This window comes from Mobula hypostoma, chromosome 22 (genome assembly GCF_963921235.1).
Source record: "Mobula hypostoma chromosome 22, sMobHyp1.1, whole genome shotgun sequence".
NCBI lineage: Eukaryota > Metazoa > Chordata > Chondrichthyes > Myliobatiformes > Myliobatidae > Mobula > Mobula hypostoma.
In genome coordinates this window covers 3,396,578-3,417,502 of record NC_086118.1, presented here as the reverse complement: position 1 = coordinate 3,417,502, position 20,925 = coordinate 3,396,578, and the positions used below count along the sequence as shown (strand labels likewise).

Sequence of the window (20,925 nt, the reverse complement as noted above, 5' to 3'; positions counted from 1 at the left end):
CCAAGCCAGGTGGCACTTTAATGTTGTGTCTAAATATTGACCGAAGGCCCTTCTTGTCGGGGAAGGCGGGGGAGTGGGAATGTTTGTGGGTAAACAAATATACTGTGACAGGAAAATATGTCAATGGAGACCCTTTTTCAATACCAGCAAAGCATTATTCACACTACTTTATCTCATTGTTTGTGCACAAATGACTGCTGTACTTGCCGGCATTGCATTTTGGGACATCATAATGTTTTGAAATGCTTTTTCTGAGGGCATAAGTTGAGATTTCTGAGCAAGACATTTATCTCAGGAAATCATTAGCCATTGCAATCAAGATGTAGCAGCAGCTGAGAAGCCCCTCTGTACTTCGTTTCAGCTCAGTGCAGCATTACCTGGGGGCAGCCTGACACCCAAGTTCTCAGTAATTTATGTGAGAGAGAGAAAAAATGAGCATAGAGAATACAGTGTTTTAATAACGGCAAATTATCAATGTAAGCACATCTTGGCATGTCTTCATTAGCCTCTCTTTGTAATGATCCAAAGTTCTCTTGATTTTGTTTATTTTAGAATTTTGAGAACTTTATTTAGATTCCCCTAATGACAATCCTGCCATTCAATTTTGCATACTGGTCTAGAGCTGCTTGTAGTGCTTTCCAATATGTAACCATCTCAAACAAGAGTGAACCCTGAGATGTTGACTGGCAGGGATAGTAATTGGATGACTTCTGCAGCCCATTGTCCTTGGACTATTTAAAATTGTAGTTAGTGTCAAAGAAAGGTTATTCTGGCCCAAGCTGGCCCCTGTATTTAGAGCCAGTGAAAATGTGTTAACTCTTCCTGTAAATTAGATAAAGTAAATGTTCAATCTTCCCCATCTCTGTAATCTTGAGTGTAACTATTAATCTTCCAATCAAACCAATTACTTTGTGTGTTACTTTTGCAGGTTTTAAATGAAGAATGTGATCAGAACTGGTACAAGGCTGAGCTGAATGGAAAAGACGGCTTCATCCCAAAGAATTACATTGAAATGAAACCACACCCGTAAGTATTTTCTGCCGCCTCCTACTCCAGCAAATTATGATCAATTGATCTCTGTACCCTTGTACCATCTATAATGCACCATTTCATTCCATCCTTTCCACCAAGTTCCCTCCAACACTTATCCATTTCCTTTACTTTGTGGCATATTTGAATTGATTTATTTTTAGCTGGATTTAGAGGTGTCTGTTATGTCCTGTGTGCAGTACGACAGTTGAACATAATGCCTATAATTGTGTCTTGTATTTGATATTGTATCTTACTCATTCAGTTCATGACATTAATTCGTTTGCGTTCAATATAATTTCAACCTCTTCCTGAGCTCTTGATTGTAAGTTGTAGCCAGTGATTAGGAGGAGGTGGATGTAAACCAGGCAATGTGAATATGTCATCAAATGATACTAGTGAGATGTTTTTTTCTGATCAGACATGTTAATTGCACAGTGCAAGGGCCTTCCCATCTGAGTGTTTTAATTTAGTTCTCATGACTAAAAGCTTGAAAGCAGATCTGATCAAGATAATGATAAACCTGATGTGACTGAGAAATTCATTAGGGTAGATGCACCGAATCTATTTCATCAATGTAAAATGAGGGCCACAATGTAAGACTTAATGTTGGGCTTTTTCATGAGACTGGAATGGTCTACAGGAAAGGTATGAATGGAAATTTTAAATGTCTCCAATGGGCAATTGAAGAGCAATTTGAAGTTTATATGACTGAGGACAATATTTTGTTGGGTAGCAATAGTAAGAAATTTGAGCAAAATAGTCTATACAGAGGCACTCTGAACTAAACTTAATACAGAGCTGATTGGAATATAATTAGCATTGAATATGGTGAAAAATGTTGAGAAACTATACTGGAGTAGTGTAACGGTACGATGTTATGTAATTTCAATGAACTACTGAATCTAACGTGTTTGAAGGTAGTTCTGTGGCCGCAGTCAAGACTCTAGGATGATATCACACACAAAATGCTGGTGAACGCAGCAGGCCAGGCAGCATCTATAGAAAGAGGTACAGTCAACATTTCGGGCCAAAGTCTTGGCCCGAAACATCGATTGTACCTCTTCCTATAGATGCTGCCTGGCCTGCTGTGTTCCACCAGCATTTTGTGTGTGTTGCTTGAATTTCCAGCAACTGCAGATTTCCTCGTGTTTGCGTCCAGGATGGCATGTTGCATTTTGGTGCCAGGGTCAACAATGTCTGTGAGTGGGCACGAGACTTTCTGAAAGAGAAGGGTGAGCAGTCCGAGGTCATGGTCCACATTGGTACCAATGAGATAGACAGGAAGGGAGATGAAGTCCTGCAAAGAGAATTTAAGGAGTTGGTTTAAAGTTTAAAAAAAACAGGACCTCTAGGGTTGTAATTTCAGGATTACTCCCTGTGCCACATGTTAGCAAGGCAATAAATAGGAAGAGAGTATAGTTGAATGTGTGCCTAAGTAATTGGTGCAGCAGGGTGGCCTTCAGATCCCTGGATCACTGGGATCTCTTGCAGGGCAAAAGGCAAGCTAATAAACATGGCGGAACTGCTGGGATGAAATGTTATTTCAACGCTACAAGAATTATGGATAAGGAGGATTAGCTTGGGGGCTCAGAAGGGATCTTGCTGGCACTGGTGTTCTCATGTCCCTGCTGCCTTTGTCCTTAGTAGTGGCGGGTTGTAAGCTCTGCAAATCACCAGCGTATTGTACAGTAGTTTGTAAACGTCACGCACCATGTGGAGGAATCGGTGATTAGGTGATGGATTAAGCATAATCAAGCAGGCTCCTTTTTTCTGGGTGGTCTGGTTCTTCATTATTGAAGCTGCACTCATTCAGGCAAGTAAAGAGTATTCATTCACTCTCCTGAGCTTGCTTTATGTATGATGGGAAGGCTTTGGGGAGTCAGGTGATGACCACTTGATATAGAATATCAGCTGTTGTTGCCACATTATTATTTCGATGGCCAGTCAGTTGAGTTTGTTGTTGGTGGTGCCTCCAATATGCTGATGTGGATGCTGAGGACTGATGAGTGTCAAATGTTAGATTATTGGAAATGGTTTTGCTCAGCATTTCTTTGGTGTCCATGAACACTATCTTGCAGTTCCTCTCTTACACTATTCACTCACTGTTTTGTGAACTACAGTATTTTTTGTTTTGCACTGTACTCCTGTCACAAGCAACACATTTCAAGACATGCCAGTGGTAGTAAATCTGATTCTGATATATGCTACATCAGCCCAAGCATGAACTAAATCTAGGTTGTTGCTGCATGTAGATTTGGACTGCTTCATCTTCTGGGGGCAGTGCATGGAACTGAACATTGCACAATCAGCAAACATCTCTCCTGACTGCAAGGAGAGCCCTTTGTAGCAGCTGAAAAGGGTTGCACTGAGGATACTGCAGTGAGGTAGGTCTGTATTTTGATCGAGATTGTGGTTAAGTCTAATGCCGATTGTTCCTGACAAAGCCCAAACTAAGCATCAGTGACCTGGTTTTTGAAGGACAGGACCCCCTTGATAGCACAGTGGAGGACACCTTTTTTATACATGGTACTATATAATTAATGCAAACTAGCTTTTTTTGCATCTTTTGCCGGGAAAGTATTAGATTATGAAGACACGCAGTCCTCTTTTATTGTCATTTAGCAATGCATGCATTAAGAAATGATGCAATATTTCCTCCGGTGTGATATGACAAAACACAGGACAGACCAAGACTGAAAAAAACTAACAAAACCACATAATTGTAACATATAGTTACAACAGTGCAACATACCATAACTTGATGAAGAAATCCATGATGAAAGGTAGTATGGCTAAGTTTTATTGGTGATTGCTGCATTTGGTTAGTGAATGATCTGAGGCCTCCGGTCAGAGTTGACCATGGATATTGCAGCCTAGCTGTCTAGATACGCAAGCCTGGGCAGTACAATATGGAGAGCAAGCTGTTGCCCATGTAGAAAACTCCCCCTCTCCACAGATCTGATGAACCCAAAGGAACGGCAGAAACCAATCCAGTTCGGTACCAGCAGCATTGCAGGAGTTGCCAGTCAACGTTGAGCTCAATGTAGTGACTACCTTGGAAGCTCCAGCTCTGGATTTTTCCCTTAGGGTTTACTCTTGAAGTCTTCCCCATGAGTGGACATAGCTGCCATCTAACAGAGGTTTGAGATCAGAGTTTTGCTTCTCCTAGATGAGCTGCTAACCACAGGTGAGGAATCCCATCTACCCAAAGTGAGCAGCTTTAAGGTGCCAGTAAATCGCCCTTACTCCTTCTGTCAGTAGAAATGGTTCTACTGGACTTGGTAGCTAAGCCGCATGTGAAGGCCAGGGGTTGGATTTGGTTGTCAGAGGCTACTTGAGGCACATGCCATTGGGAGCATTTAATAGGTTGTCCCCATTACCACTGCCCAGCTATAACAACCTTAAGGAATGATAGAAGTTATTTTAAAATACTTCTCTAAAATATATTTGTCTTTCCTAACAAAGGTAGTTTTTTGTCAGTAATTTCTATTGGGCTGTACCAGCCAAATAATAATTACAGGTTTCCCCCGCTATCCGAAGGTAGAGGGTTCCTATCAAACGGTTCGTAAGCCAGAATGTCATAAAGTGAATAAGCAATTACCATTTATTAATATGGGAAAAATTTTTGAGCGTTCCCAGACCCAAAAAAAACCTACAAAGTCATGCCAAATACCACATAAAACCTAAAATAATAGTAAAAGCAGGAACGATGAGATAAATACACAGCCTATATAAAATAGAAATACTTTTCTGCAGTACTGTCCAGCACAGCGAAAATCTCACGGCAGCACTCTCGGCAGAAACACAGCGCAAGCATTCTCAGCAGAAACACTCTCTCCAGTAACCTTTAAGCTATGAAGCTGCCAAAGCATACCAAATAACACATAAAAATACACAGCCTATATAAAGTAGAAATAATGTATATACAGTGTAGTTTCACTTACCAGAATTGGAAAGACTCCAATAAATTGCAGTTTCGTCTCAGTTAAACACTTATACGAATAAGCACCTGACACAATCTGCAGTCGTCTCTGATCTGGGCCAACATTTACGTGCTGGGCGGCACCTAATTAATTGGCTTGTTTATTTTGGCTTTTTTCTTAAAGATGTGCTGTGTGTGTCCTGACTACCGCTGCACTACTGCATTCTTCGCTGCAATGTATCGGTCGGCGGCCCGGAGGTTGGGGACCACTGCTTAAACTATGAAGCTCCCCTCGCCTCAGAAACTGATCAAACCACCCATGACTACCTTTAAATACCACTTTCATCACCATCGTCCAGTGCTCTCTGTTTCAGCTTATTAATAAGACTGACTGATTTCTCCTTAAGTATAAGAAAATGTAACGGAACACCGCGCTTTGTACACCCATCAATCCACTCAAGCAATAAACTTTCCATTTTATCCATTATTTGATGCTGACTAAGAGAGACCACTTTGCTACGAGCAGAACCAACAGTAACATCGGCAGCTTTCAAAATTCTTTCTCTGCGTATAAGTAGTGCGAATGGTGGATGCAGGCAAGTTCAACGTGCGGACAATGTCTTTACTTCGTTCACCACGATCGAAACGCTTAATTATGTCTAGTTTTATGCTAGTGTAACACCCTTATGAGCTCTTTTAGGCTTTTCGGATACCTTAGAACTTATCTTACTAACGGATGCAGAAAATAAATAGAGATAAAGCACGTGTTTAAGCAATGGCAGCTAGAATGCAGTTCCGGGGGAGGAGCTTGGCTGTTCGGGCGTGCGCTGCCTTTTTTCGTAACAGTGAAAACACCTGTTGGCAAAAACAGGTAACTAATGTAGGTCTTTCGTAACAGCGAGGTTTCGTAAAACGAACGTTTGGAAAACGGGGGCCACCCGTACTTATTTATAGAGCATTTTTCATACAGACTATGTATTTCATAGTGCAAACATGAAAATGAAAATAAAAGACAAAGGTTGTTAATTAAAAGCAAGGTTAAATAAGTTTTGAGCTGGTGTTTAAAAATGTCAATTGAGTCTGCATCCTTTGTAGTTTTAGGTATTGAATTCCACAGTTCAGAAGCGTAGTTCAAAAACAAACTGACTTGTTAATTATCTTTTGAGGGAGATTGTTTAAATTTAAGAGACTGACGGAAGAAGACTTGAGAGGTCGAGCAGGATTTATAAAACAAAAACCATTTTGTGATGTACTCCAGTCCTAGACCATGAGAACTTTAAAATCAACTCTAAACAATACAGAAAGCCATTGCAGGGTAGCTAGGGTGGGAGTGATGTGTACCTTTACCCTGGGTTTAGTTAAGTCAAGCTGTGCTATTATGAATGAGTTGAAGTTTGCCAATAGCTTGTTTTGTGGGATTTTAAATTCAAAGCTGAGTCAAGGATAGCATCCTTACTATCTGATTTTACAAGGGGAGCCAAGTTCTCAAGTTTATCAAGAAGTTTATCTCTTTTGGCTTTGGAACCAACCAAAAGTATTTCAGTTTTATCTTCATTTAGTTTTAGGAATTTTTTGTTATTGCAGCCATACCAGAAGTCAGAGAAGATAGGGTGTTATCATTAGGCTTAACCGAGACATAAAATTTTGTCATCTGCTTAACTGCAAATTAAGTTTATGCTCTAATGATGTCTCCTAAGGGGAGCATGTATAATGTACAAGGAGCATGTTTGCTGCATAAGCTTCCATATTTGTTTTAAATATATTGATTATATCTCCCTTCAACTCATCTGTGCCTGAAAATCTTAGCTTATCACAATTAATTATTAATACTTAGTTCTACCCCTGGTTTGAATTATTCTTCAAGAAGGGTTCTCAAATATCAAGCCCAACAGCAGAACCTTTATATTCTTGCGATCTGTTCTGTAGCCCTTTTATAGGAGCCCATGATCCTTGTGATACTTTTTGTTTATTAAATGCCATTGATGGTCACTTAGTTTCTCCAGCTGATCCAAGATGGTGCTGATGAATCACTGCGACTTGTTTCGGGCTGGCTTACAAAGCTTCTAAATATACTTCTGAATTACTCTCACTACAATCTGTGCCTGTAATTTCCCTTTAAGCAATGTACTTTTGAACCATCTTAATGAACTATTGATTTCACCATCTTCTAAAGGACTTGGTGGACTTGATTCTCAAGCATGCAGGTAAGGCATCTTCAGTACATCGCCATAGCCAGAATAGAGGAAGGAGGGGTGGATTCCAAAGCCAGGGTGAGATGCAGAACATGAAATGCTCTCTACCCAGCATCTTATTAGGAAATATGCAGTTGCTGGAGGACAAGCTGTAGGACTGCTGTATCAGAGGGAAATGAAATGAATTGCTGTGTTCTGTGTTTCACTCTGGTTGCATCAGTTAGACCATGGGCTTCTCAGTACATCAGATGGATACGACTGCTGATTCGTAGAAGGCAGAAGGGTGGGGGGGTGGGGGTCTGTGTTTTGTGATATTCTGTGGTGCTCGGACACAGCGGTCTTGTCCCCTCGACCTGGAACATCTAATTACCAAGGAAATTCTCCTCGGTGGTCCTGACCGCAGTTTAAATACCGCCAAAAGCAGATGTTAAACAAGCACTCGATGGACTGAATTAGCAAATAAGAAACAACCTACCCTGACACCTTTCAAATTATCGTTAGGTCTTCAGTCAGGCTTGTTTGAAGAAAACTGCCGGATTATCATAAACGTCACCTGCAGCACCAGGGGTCCCAACTCACTCAGCCACTATTACACTGTGGTTAGAAATGCCTACCATTCCATACCTAACCTACACTGCATTTTGGGAAATCTGATCACCAGGCTGTCTTCCCACCTGCATGCAGGCAGATGCTAAAGAGCAAGGCTTCAGAGATGAAGACGGCAGAGTAGCAGCTAAGGGATTGCTTTGAGTTGGTAGCCTGGACCATGTTCAAGGATTCATCAGAGGATCAGAATGAATGCACCATGGTTGTCATGAACTTCACAAAAACAGTTGTAGATGAGTAAGTCCCCACAGAATTATTCAGTCTTCTCAGACCAGAATCCCTGGGTGAACCATGAGATCTGCAGTCTGCTGAGGTCTAGATTAGTGGCATTTAGGTGTGGTGACCAAGTTAAATACAAGGGGTCCGGGTATGATATCTGGAAAGCCATTCCACGTGCAAGTGGCAGTTCTGGACCAAACATGAATCAGTGAAGGATATTTGACAACTGTGGCATGGCTTGAATGCTATCATCTCCTACAAAGTGAAACCATGTGACAGAGGTGATAGCAGGGCTTTGCTCCTAGATTAGCTCAATGCCTTTTTTGCCTGCTTTGATTATCACAACATGGAAGCACCTTCTTGAACTCCCACAGCCCCAATGATGAGGTGACTTCTGTCTGAGGCCAGTGTGAGAGTATTCTTCAGGAGGGTGAACCCATGGAAAGCATCCAGCCCAAATGGGATACCTCACCGGGTACTAAAGATCTGTGCAGATTAACTGGCTGGAGTATTCGCCGATATCTTTAAATTCTTGCTCTGGCAGTCTGAGGTGTCCAACTGCTTCAGGCGGTCTTCAGTTAAACCGTTGCCTGAGAAGAACATGGTAACCTGCCTCAATGACTACTGCCCAGCAGCACTTTCATCCAGTGTGATAGCGTCTCGAGAGATTGGTGATGCTATTAACTCCTGCTTGAGGAGTGACATGGATCTAGTGCAATTTTCTTGACAACCCAGTGTCAACAGCAGGTACCATTTCATTGGCTCTTAATTCAATCCTGGAACATCGGGACAGTGAAGATGCATGTATCAGGATGCCATTCATTGAATGCAGCTTGGCATTCAATACTATATCTTCTCAAAGTTAATCTATATCCTAGGCCTCAAAAACCCCCTCATGCAACTGGATTCTACTCTGCTTCCCATTCCCATTCAGATATATCCATACATGGCCTCCTCTACTGCCATGATGAGGCTAAACTCAGGTTGCAGGAGCAACACCTCATATAGCGTCTAGGCAGTCTCTAGCCATTGGTATGAACAGAGAATTCTCCAACTTCCGGTAATTCCCTCCCCCTCCCTTCCTCTATCCCTATTTCATTCTGCCCCCTCCCCCAGCTGCCTATCACCTCCCTCATGGTTCTGCCTCCTTCTACTACCCATTGTGTTTTCCCCCATTCCTCCTTCACCTTTCCTGCCTATCACCTTCCTGCTTCCCCTCCCCCACCCCTTTATCTTTCCCCTTACTGGTTTTTCACCTGGAACCTACCAGCCTTCTCCTTCCCACCCTCCCCCCACCTTCTTTATAGGGCCTCTGCCCCTTCCCTCTTCAGTCCTGACGAAGGGTTCCGGCCCGAAACGTCGACTCATCGTTTCCACGGATGCTGCCCGACGTGCTGAGTTCCTCCAGCGTGTTGTGCGTGTTGCTTTGACCCCTGCATCTGCAGAGTATTTTGTGTTAACTGGATCCTCTATTTCCTCCCCAGTCAGTTCGGATTGGCAACATCTCCTCTCGAATCTCCATCAGCACAGGTGCACTGCAAGGCTGTGTGCTTAGACCCCTGCTCTACTCGCTTTACACTTATGCCTGTGTGACTAAGCACAGCTCCAAATCCATATTTAAGTTTGCCAACCACAGCATTGTCATTGGCCAAACCAGGGGCGGTGACGAGTCAGCACATAGGAGGAAGAGTGAAAATCTGGCTGAGTAGTGCCATAACAGCAACCTCTCACTTAATGTTAGCAAGATGATTATTGACTTCAGGAGGAGCAAACCAGTTCTCTTCAGGAGATTGGAGGTGGAGAGAGTCAGGAAATTTGAAATGATAACACTGAGGAATTTAGAGGATCTGGCCTGGGTCGTGCGCTCAAGTGTCATTACATAGGAAGTACGGCAGTGCCTTTATTTCCTTTGAAGTTTGTAAAGATTTGGCCCATCTAAAACTTTGACAAACTTTGAAGGTGGCAAAGCTAAGATGTTGCCAAAGGGCAGTGGCTTCGAGCTCATCTCTGAAATAGCTTAATTTCTTTGCTTTAATGTCTATTTTTTCCTTTTCAACATGGATAGGTTCTGTCAGAGTCCGTGATTTATAGCTGCACTCAAAGTGCGGTTCTTGACGGTACTGTTTCCTGGTCCTGGAGCTTACTGACTGGACATTTTCGATATCTCAGGATGCAGCCTGGAAGTATCGGGCCTCTGGTGTTAGGCCCTCCAACCCCATGGACGAACTGATTCCATGTTGATGTTGCCTACTTGTGGCATCATTGGAGAACGGAACACCATGACAGCGGATGCGGCTGTTGAAGGCCTTTGTTCTCGGGCTATTTTTCTCTCACTTGCTGTCGATTCTCTGAGAATTATACCCGATGTACTGCAGATCATGGTCTCTCTTTGGGGGATTTGCTATTGCTTGCTTGGTGAATGTGGGTGCTGATACATCCTGCTGAAGTAAGGGGGAGATGGAGAGGACTGATGCTTTGCTGTTTGTGTTTGGCAGCAGGGAGAGAGCGCTTTGGGGTTCTGATGTTTTTTTGTCTTTCTTTCCTTCTTTGGTGTTCTCTTCTGCTTTGAGGATGTCTGCATAGAATAAATATTTCAATTTGCATACTGTATACATTCTCTGATATTAAATTGAACCATTGAACGTCTATAGATGTGTGGTGGAGAGTATATTGACTGGTTGCATCAAAGCCTAGTATGACAACTCCAATGCCCTTGTATGAAAAGGCCTACAAAAATTCATTGATATTGCCCAGTCCATCATGGGTAAAGCCCTCCCCACCATTGAGCACATTTACATGGAGTGCTGTTACAGGAAAATTGCATCTATCATCAAGGACCCCCGTCAACCAGGCCTTGCTCTGTTCTCACTGCTGACATCAGGAAGAAGGTACGGGAACCTCAAGACCCACAACACCAGGTTCAGGAACAATTATTACCCCTCAAACATCAGGCCCTTGAACTAGACAGGATAACTTCACTCAACTTTACTTGCCTCATTACTGAACTGTTCCCACTGAAATGGACTCACTTTCAAGGACTCATCTCTTGTTCTCTATTTATTGCTTTATTAATTATTATTTACTATTATTATTATTTTCTATTTGTACAATTTCTTTTTACATTGTGATAGTTGTCTGCCATGTTGGATGTAGTCTTTTGTCGATTCTATTGTGTTTCTTGTATTTACTGTGAGTGGTCCACAAGAAAATGAATCTCAGGGGTATTGATGGTGACAAACATTAATCATAGATTGAGCTTTGAAATTAATCAATAATCACCACTTGTGTTATGTTGTTCAATAGTCCAATCCAAATATGGTTGCGATCTTGCTATATGTGGGCATAGACTGCTTCATTATCTGAAGCGTTCCAAACTGAATTAAATATTGCACATCACTGAGAATCGCCCATTGGTTTTATGATAGAAGAAAAATAAAAACATGCTGGGAATTTGAAATGGAAGCAGAAATTGTGGAAAAGACTAAGCTAGTCAAGCAGCATCGATGGAAAGAAAGTTAGCATTTTCATTTGGAGACCCTTAGAACCGGATGAGAGAGGAAACCAAGTTAGAAAGAGAGGCCTCTGTTTCTCTTGTTTGGAGGCCCAATGATTTCCCTTTTCACCTGACTGAATTTACCCTCTCATTGGACCTTAACACATTTTGCGTAGGTTTCCTTTTCAACAGATACTGTCGCACCAGGTGAATGTTTCCAGCATCTTTTTCTGTTTGTTTTTGATGTTGGGATAGTCATTAATGTAGTAACTGGGAATGCTTATGCCTGGGAAAATGTCCTGAGGATTCCTGAAGCAATATTGTCGGTGATGTCCCAAACTTCTTGGAACCCAACCATTTTCCTTTTGCTGGGTGTCATACCACCCACTGTAGATCCCCCTATTCACATTGAGCTAAATAATATGCTTAGTCAAAAGCTCCCAAAGGCTGCTATGTATGCTGATAACTCTTTCATTTTAAAATCTTTTTTATTAATTATTATTGAAAATCAACAACAGAGAAAAATACATCAAAATAATCAAAACAACATATCCATATGTAGAATAAGAGTTAAATTATCAACCAAACTGAACAGTATATCAATAATAATAATAAAAAAACACAAAATGTTAAAGCTATTTTTTTTGGAAAAAAGTAAGAAAGAAGAACCCCTACTAACTAAAACAAAAAAACCCCAAAAACAAAAAAAAACGGGGGGAAAGATCCATTTGGAGCACAAACCCGGAGTTATACTCCATACAAGCTTCCATAAAAAAAGACATCAATCCGCCAACCAAATTCATATACCCAAGCATCAGAAAAGGACCATCTTTATTAACTCAAATCAAATGGTAATAACGGGCAAAAGAACCCCACCTTTTCTCGAAGTCAAATCTAGGATCAAAATTTTGACTTCTAATTTTTTCCAAACTAAGACATAACATCACCTCAGAGAACCATTGTATCAAAATGGGAGCAGAGGCATCTTTCCACTTTAATAAAATAGCCCTTCTAGCCAATAGTGTGACAAATGCAATTATGTGTTGGTCTGATATAGAAATACCATGAATATATTGAGGAATTATACCAAACAAAACTGTCAATTTATTAGGTTGTAAATTGATTTTTAAAGCTTTAGAAATTGTAGAAAAAATAGATTTCCAAAACTGTTTCAATACAGAAAACGACCAAAACATATGTGTCAATGTAGCTATCTCAGTTTTACATCTATCACACTGACTACTTACATTAGGAAGTATTTTAGACAATCTCTCCTTTGTCAAATAATAACGATGTACAATTTTAAATTGAATTAGAGAATGACTGGCACAAATCGAAGGAGAGTTAATCAACTTCAAAATTCGCAACCAATCCTCTGTTATCAAGGTCATGTTAAGCTCTCTTTCCCAATCTTGCTTAATCTTAAGTAAAGGATAGTTATCCTGTTGTAGTAGTAAATTATAAATTTTCCCAATGAAACCTTTCACTAAAGGGTTCATTTTTAAAATAATGTCTAACAGGTCAGAGTCTTGTATATATGGAAAATTACTTAAATATTCTTGTAAGAAATGTCTGACCTGAAGATATTGCAAAAAATGTGAATATGACAGAGAATATTTAGTTACTAATTTCTCAAAGGACATCAATCGGCCTTCTTGAAACAAATCCATAAAGGAAAAAGTTCCTTTATTCCTCCAAAGAGAAAAGGTAGGATCACTAAGTGAAGGTTTAAATAAATAGTTTTGATAAATTAAACTAAAAAGGTTAAATTTTTTAAGATTAAAAAACTTACCAGATTCGTAATGACTGCTTAATCATAGGATTTATATTTAGAATAGAAATTTTGGCTAATTGTACAGGTAAAGGAGCTCCTAATAACGAAGTTAAATGAAATTGTTTCATAATTTTCAATTCCAGCTCAGACCTCCATACTTTTTGAATTTTTGTAAATGACATTTTCCAATTCTTGGTCTTTTATTATTCCAAACAAAAGATGGAATAATAGAGTCAACCTGATCAAAAAACTTCTGAGTTAGAAAAATAGGAATATTTTCAAATACGTATAAAAATTTTGGTAAAATCATCATTTTAACTGCATGAATTCGACCGGCTAACGAAAGTGTAAGTGGATTCCATCTAGAAAAAAATTGCTTCATAAAATCCACTAAGGGAACTAAATTAGCTCTGTAAAGGTCTCCATAATTTTTAGTGATGATAATACCTAACTATTTCAAAGAATCCGTAACTTTTAAAGGAATGTCATATATAGAAGCAGAATCATTTAAAGGAAATAATTCACTTTTATGCAGGTTTAATTTATATCCTGAAAACAATCCAAATTCATTTAATAATTTCAATAAACTAGGAATAGATTCTTCGGGATTCAAAACATAAACCAAAAGATCATCCGAATAAAGGGAGATCTTATGAATAGTTCCATTTATAGAAATTCCTTGAATATCTTTAGCTTCACAAAGTTCAATAGCCAAAGGTTCCAACATCAAATTAAATAACGAAGGGCTTAACGGACATCCTTGTCTCGTACCCCGCGGAAGTCAGAAAAAGAGGGATCTACAGTTATTGGTAATAACGGTGGCAATAGGACTTTTATATATCAATCTAATCCATTTATTAAAATTAGTACCAAAGCTAAATTTCTCTGAAACTTTAAATAGATATTTCCATTCAACTCTATCAAATGCCTTTTCAGCATCTAGAGAAACAACACATTGGGAGTCTTAGAGAGGGATGAGTATATAACATCTAACAATCTCCGAGTGTTACAAAAAGAATAATGGCCTTTTATAGAACCTGTTTGATCCTGAGAAATAATTTTAGCAAGTATATTCTCCATCTGATTAGCCATTATTTTTGAAAGAATTTTAGCATCCACATTTAATAATGAAATAGGTCTATATGAAGCACAATCAGTAGGGTCTTTATCTTTCTTAAGAATTAAAGAAATAGAAGCTTCATAAAATGTGGAAGGTAACTCTCCTAGCAGAAAATAATCTTTAAGCATTTCCAACATATAAAGAGTAAGCAAGTCTTCAAATTTTTTTTATAAAATCCCACAGAAAAACCATCCAATCCAGGAGCTTTACCAGATTGTATTGAAAGAGTAGCTTTCTGAATTTCTCTTTCAGTAAAAGGAGCATCAAGAATTTGCTGATCTTCAACAGATATTCTAGGAAAATCAATCTTTTGTAAAAAGGCATACATATTAGAAGGGTCAGCTGGAAACTGAGATTTATAGAGTTCACTGTAATAGTCTTGAAAAATTTTATTAATATCTTAATAATTACAAGCTAAACTACCATCTCCCTTACAAATTTTTAAAATTTGTCTTTTAGCTGTAACTGCTTTAAGTTGAGATGCTAATAGCTTGTTACTTTTATCTCCAAACACATAAAATTGACTTTTTAATTTAAGCAAATTTCTTTCAATAGGATAAGTTAATAGTAAATTATATTGTGATTGAAGTTCAACCCTTTGTTTAAATAAATCAGCATTAGGAGAAACTGCATAAGTGTTATCCAGGTCTTTAATTTGTTTTGAAATTCTATCTAACTCTATTTTTGTCTGTTTCTTGAGCTTAGCCAAATAGGATATTATCTGACCTCGCAAATATGCTTTAAGTGTATCCCATATAATCAATTTCGAGACATCTCCCATATTATTAAGAAGAAAGAAATCTTTTATCTGAATCTCTATAAATTTAACAAAGTCCGGATTTTGTAATAAATTTTCTGGAAAGCGCTAAGGCAAGTTTACATTACTAACGTCATTTAACGCAAAAGTTAAGCTTAAAGGCGCATGATCCGAGTCAGCAATAGCATCATATTCACATTTGTGGACTTTGGACAAAAATCGGAAATCAGCTATAAAATAATCAATTCTCGAATGTTTATTATGAACATGTAAATAAAAAGAATAATCTTTATCATTGGGATGTAAATTTCTCCAGATTTCTATCAAACCATAATCAAATAAAAAGGAATTAATAAGTGTTGCCGAACGACTTGGAAGCTGCTGATTTGTTGAACTCTTGTTTAACAAGGGTTTAAACAAATCATTGAAAATAAACTAGGGAATGCAAAAACAGTCTCCAAAGACGCCAAAGCAATGCTATTAGCCCAAACAGTATAATTTCTAACGAGAGAAAAGCAGCGCCATTATTCTTTAACTTACTACCTTATTTAACAAAAGAACTGAAGCTAATTATCTATTACTAAGCACTCCATAATATAAGAAAAAAGTCTATATAAACTGTAAGCAAACTATCACTTAATTAATAAAGAAAAAGGAAGATGGAAACAGATAACCAAATGAGTTAACAATCTATCTGCTGTATTAATTCACTCCGTATACTAAACAGACTTCAAAAAAAGTCATTCTTTAGTCAAACCAAGAAGGTCACCTCTTCTTTAAGTAATCCATCAATCAGAGGATATCTTCAGGATACAGAAATCTTCAAAGCCTGTTTTCTTTCAGAAAGTTATTCAGCAACTCTTAATATCCTTCATACATCAGCCGATTCCACAATAGAGTTGACAAATTCCGATGCCGCTTGGGGATGCAAAAAGACACGAGGAGTAGAATCTTTAGGAAATAATTTAAATCTCGCCAGATATCTGAGAGATGGAAAAAGTCTTTTTTAATGTGCTATCTTCATGACAGATATGAATTTGATCCGTTGTTCCATAACTTCCCGTGGATAATCTTCATAAAAACAGATCTCGGAACCGTTAAATTATAAAACTTTCTGTTTTCTTGCACATTTTATGATTGGGTCTTTAACTTTAAAGCAAAGAAAATTGACTAAAATTGGTCGAGCTTTATCTGACGAAGTGAAAATTCTTTGAGCTCTTTCAATATCGGGAGGCTGAGATAGAATATCCGGAAACAGAGATTGAAACAAATTGGCAAAGTAATCCAATAAATCCCCATTCTCAGAGCCTTCTCTAAGACCCACAATTCAAATGTTATTTCAACGCAATTTTGCTTCTAAATCGACAATTTTGCGTTGAGCCTGTTCCAAGCGGGTTGAAATATCCACAATCTGACGTTTCGGTTCTTTAAACTCAGTATTCAAGGAAACAATATTTTCTTCACTAGTCTGTAAACTCTGTCGGAACAACTTCAACTCAGAAGTGTTATTGTCCATTTTGTTGTCAAGACCCATCAACACACGTTCCAAACGCTCAGCCCAGACAGGCATATCTTCTCATTTTTCTTTTGAAGTTTTTCCCTTTCCATTGCTGGGTTCAAAAGGCTGTTTTCCACTTCTTAAAGGATACAACATAATGACCGCTATTTCCCTCCAAGATCCAAAAAATAAAAGTTAAACAATTCAAAGTTTAGACTGGGGAAAAGGAGGAATTAAAGGCAGCCACAAAATTTATGTATTACTCCATTGAGCTGCAGGCAGAAGTCCGATAACCTTTTCCTGGGGCTAGTTTTTCTTCTGTGTAATTTTGTGATCATGTTTACTCTAGTCCTATTTATATTATGGTGACTTCTGAAGCTCTGAAGCACTGAAGCTTTAAGTTTAGAGGAAGATTGAAGATTATTTTATTGTGTCTACTCTTTGAAACATCAGTAACTTTCTCTCACTCATTTGCTGTTTAGTTCAGTGGACGGGTGAAATGTCTTCACACCGATCAGACTGCAGCACAGTACATAATTCTTCCTGTAAGTTTAATATGAATGTGGCATTATATTCAGAGCTAAAAGGTATTTTTCCAAAGATTGTGTGATTCTAGAATTATATGCAAATTTACATCGGGAATAGGAAAAATTATGGAGAATTCTGTTTTCAGATTACAAGGTGATGATTTCAAATGGGAATTCGATAGTGCAGACTGTCACGGGAAGCTTCACCCTTGTCAGTAACCCACAAACTCACCATGTTTATATATTATCATTGTCTTGTCTCGATATTAGTCCTTTGTAATAACTTGTCTACACACCAACTTGATTTATAGCTATAAATTGCAACCCAGAAGTGAATTTATTGGTTTTGTTGGAAAGACTGGGAAAATGGGAAATTTGTTATGGAAGCTAAAAAATTGACAGATGGCTTTGATAGATATTTTTAATAGGTGAACAGATGATGTGGGTACTTTTTTCCCCATGTTTAAAAAAAAGTGTAGGGAAGTTTATACTGTGCCCAATGTGTTATGATTGGAAATGCACTGTCAGGTTGGTGGAAAAGATGTTCAATTGTAAATTGTGAAAGAAAATTCAATTATTTATTTAGAGAAAGCTACTGAGAAAGCAGGAAAGTGAAATAACTTTGTGGCTGTTACAAATAGCTACAGGCATGATAGACTAAGTAACTGCTTCATTTCTCTGTATCCTGCAGCTGCACATAACCTACACATTTCTGAGAGGACCTTGAGCATTTCAATCTGCATTGATCTTGAATTACTTTCATTTTCTTGGTATCATTATAACAAGGATTTGACTAGCTAAATAAAAATGTTTGATTTTGTAATCAATTTAATTTACGTTGGGAACTTGGATGCAGTAGCATTTAATGAAATTTAAAATTATCCAATTAAGTGCAAGATTTCAGGAAGTAGCCTGGTAAATTGTTTTGCTAATTATGCCAGTATATGGGGTTACCTACTTATTTTCACTATTGATATATATATATATATTTACTACTTTTTTAATCTATCTGCACATTCTTTACTTTGAGAACAGATAGCTGATAAATGGTTGAGGATTAGAGAACAGGGAAAGGGTAGTATGTTTACAACTGGGCAACAGAATGAATTGAGTTTAACATCAAACTTTTTAAAGATGAATATACTTTTAGAGCAAGCAGGTACATTTAAATTGTGTTTGGTATTGAATCTAGAGTTCAGATTGCCCAAGTTGCTTTCTAGTTCTTTCTCCTTGTCTGTGTAGAATTAGAGACATGAATGATTTGAATCTAAATGCGCGGGAATTTTTGCTTGCATCACACAAGGCTGGAGGAACTCAGCAGGCTAGGCAGCATCTATGGAAAAGAGTATAACCATATAACAATTACAGCACAGAAACAGGCCATCTCAGCCCTTCTAGTCCGTGCCAAACTCTTACTCTCAGAGTGCAGTCGAGGTTTTGGGCTGAGACACTTCAGGAAATCCAATTTGCTTGGATTTCCAGCATCTGCAGATTTTCTCTTGTTTGTGAAGAAATTTAGCTTGGTCACTTTCTTCCAAGGGGTGGTCTTAAGTTTCTTGCTACAGTGTAGTTCCTTGGGAGTTCCTTTTGACTTCGTTACGTGGGCCTTCAGATGAGCTTCAGTGGTGATTTATTTCTTAGTGCGTCCATCTTACATAATATCTGTGCATAAACACTTTGATAGTTGATGGAAACAGAACCATTCTTAATTTTTCCCTCCCGACAACCTTTCAGTTGACATTTAGCTTGAAGTTGAGGACAGTGCTGGTCTGTGCTGTCCTTCAGATGCAGTGTTGATCCTCATGCCCACGAAACCACAATCTTTGGAATTCTGTGGAATTTTCAAAGATTCCAGCCTCCCAGTGCCAGTGGTGTAGAAATGAGCTTGCTAACAGACCAGGAAATGAAATGGAAAAGTGGCTTAAATGACCGCTTTACAGCAAATGCGAGTTATCAAGTTCCTGTGGCTGTTTTTCTATTATCCTTAAGTTAGTCATCTAGCCCCATCACAAACAGATTAGTACTTGACTCTCACTGTGCATTTTTGACGGCTGTTTTAGTAAGCTTAATTTTAGTTCAGCAGTTACAAACAAGAGAAAATTTTTAGTTTTTAGTTCGGTGGTGTTTGTTGACTGTATTTCTGCACTCCAAAGATGCAACCATGATGCTTGGTTGTAAGATTTTAGTTGATAGCTCTGTGTGGGCTGCAGTTACATGGTTATTGAGACTTCTGAGTTTAAGATGGAGGGACAGCAATAAAACACAACTAATGCTAATACCACTTTGCTGCATGTTTTGGTGCCTTCATTCTTGCATAAGTTGTACAGCCCTATTTACTGATGTAGATTCAACAAGGTCATTGAATCTACAAACTGTATTGGTCACTGATCCTTGCACCACCAGTTCACAACAAGGTCTTGTAGAAGTGAGCCAGTTACACCCAGTAAATAAACAGAGCTGAATTTATAAAACAGCTTTTATAACATAAGTATGCAAATAAATTTAGCATCCAGTAGCATGCTCTTGAAGTATAATCTCTGGGGAGATGTAGGTCTCAGTTTATGCAATGCATATTTCTATAAGCAGCAGTATAATTGTAAATAACCAGATAATCTCTTTTCGTGAAAAATGGCACATTGTTAATCATAATCCAGGGAAATGGAGGTTGTATGGAAGGGTATTATGGGGTGAGCTGTGATTAGAGGATCAGAGTGAAGCTTAAATTGATGAAGTGTGAGATTTGTTCACTTATGACAGTGTTAGCTCAATTGCAACTTTTAGATTAAATTACTCTTGACATGACTCTCTGCTAACCTGCAGATCTCCCAGCTTAGTAACTTGAGCTCTTCTAAAATTTATATCAATACTTAAAATTGCAAGCTCTCATTTCCTCCCATACTCTCAAAAAGAATTTCCTGTTTTCAATTTTCATTTTCCATTTTCCTTGCTCTCATCTGTAATCTCTTAATTAGCATCTTCAGATATCTAACATTAAACTAAGCCTTCTATCTACCACTGAACACAGTTCTTGTCACTTGTTCTTTCGAATGAATTTAGATTCACACTTTCATCAAGCATTTAGCCTCCTAGATTAATACCACCTTTTGAGGCTCATTATTAAATTTATTGGTAACATTTGTATGGAAGGTCTTGGTTTGATTACTTTATTTAAGTGATACATTAAACTAATTACTGGAGAATTAACAAACCAATGATGGACCTGGAGACTGTTTCACACAAAGGGTGAACTCTTATAAAGCTAGGACACTGAAGTGTTAATCATTTAAATTAACCTAGGCACTGATATTCTGGTCTTGCCATTGATCAGCAATTTTGCAGGACATTGCTCCAAAACAGCTTTGGTTTTAAGACATCATATCTCAATTTATTGAGCTATTTTGATTTTTTTTGTACTCATGAGGCAGGGTATAACTGCCAAGGGCTTTCAGAATTGGCTATTTAAATACATAAAGTTCTCTTAGAATGTTTTTAACATTTTTTCCTGATCAGTTTTTGTTTTGTGCATGTTAACTTCCTTGTACCAATTTTCCTTCTCCATTTCACTATAAGAGTTTGAGGGTAAAGATCCAAATGAAGTCCTGTTATTTTAGTGGTGAAAAATGTGAACTACTACAGAATGCTGCTGATACTTCAAAGCTGAGTGTTGAAACAACTTGAATCTTTCAGGACCTTGAAGCTTAAGTAAATGTACTAAATTATCTTCGGAAGCATCTTAGAGGGGGTAAGAAGTAGAGGGCAATAATTACAGAACTTTAAGGTCTAGA

General features: G+C 38.4%; 1 protein-coding gene across 2 annotated transcripts in view; it reads left to right on the top strand.

Annotated features, from left to right (window-relative positions):
- The window catches only part of LOC134336596 (growth factor receptor-bound protein 2), a 144,625-nt gene that overhangs the window by 98,912 nt on the left and 24,788 nt on the right, over positions 1-20,925 (top strand). For both annotated transcript variants that reach the window (XM_063030918.1, XM_063030919.1), the window contains exon 2: positions 929-1,026. In XM_063030918.1, coding sequence (XP_062886988.1) covers positions 929-1,026 — 98 coding nt within the window. The remainder of the gene's footprint in view (positions 1-928; positions 1,027-20,925) is intronic.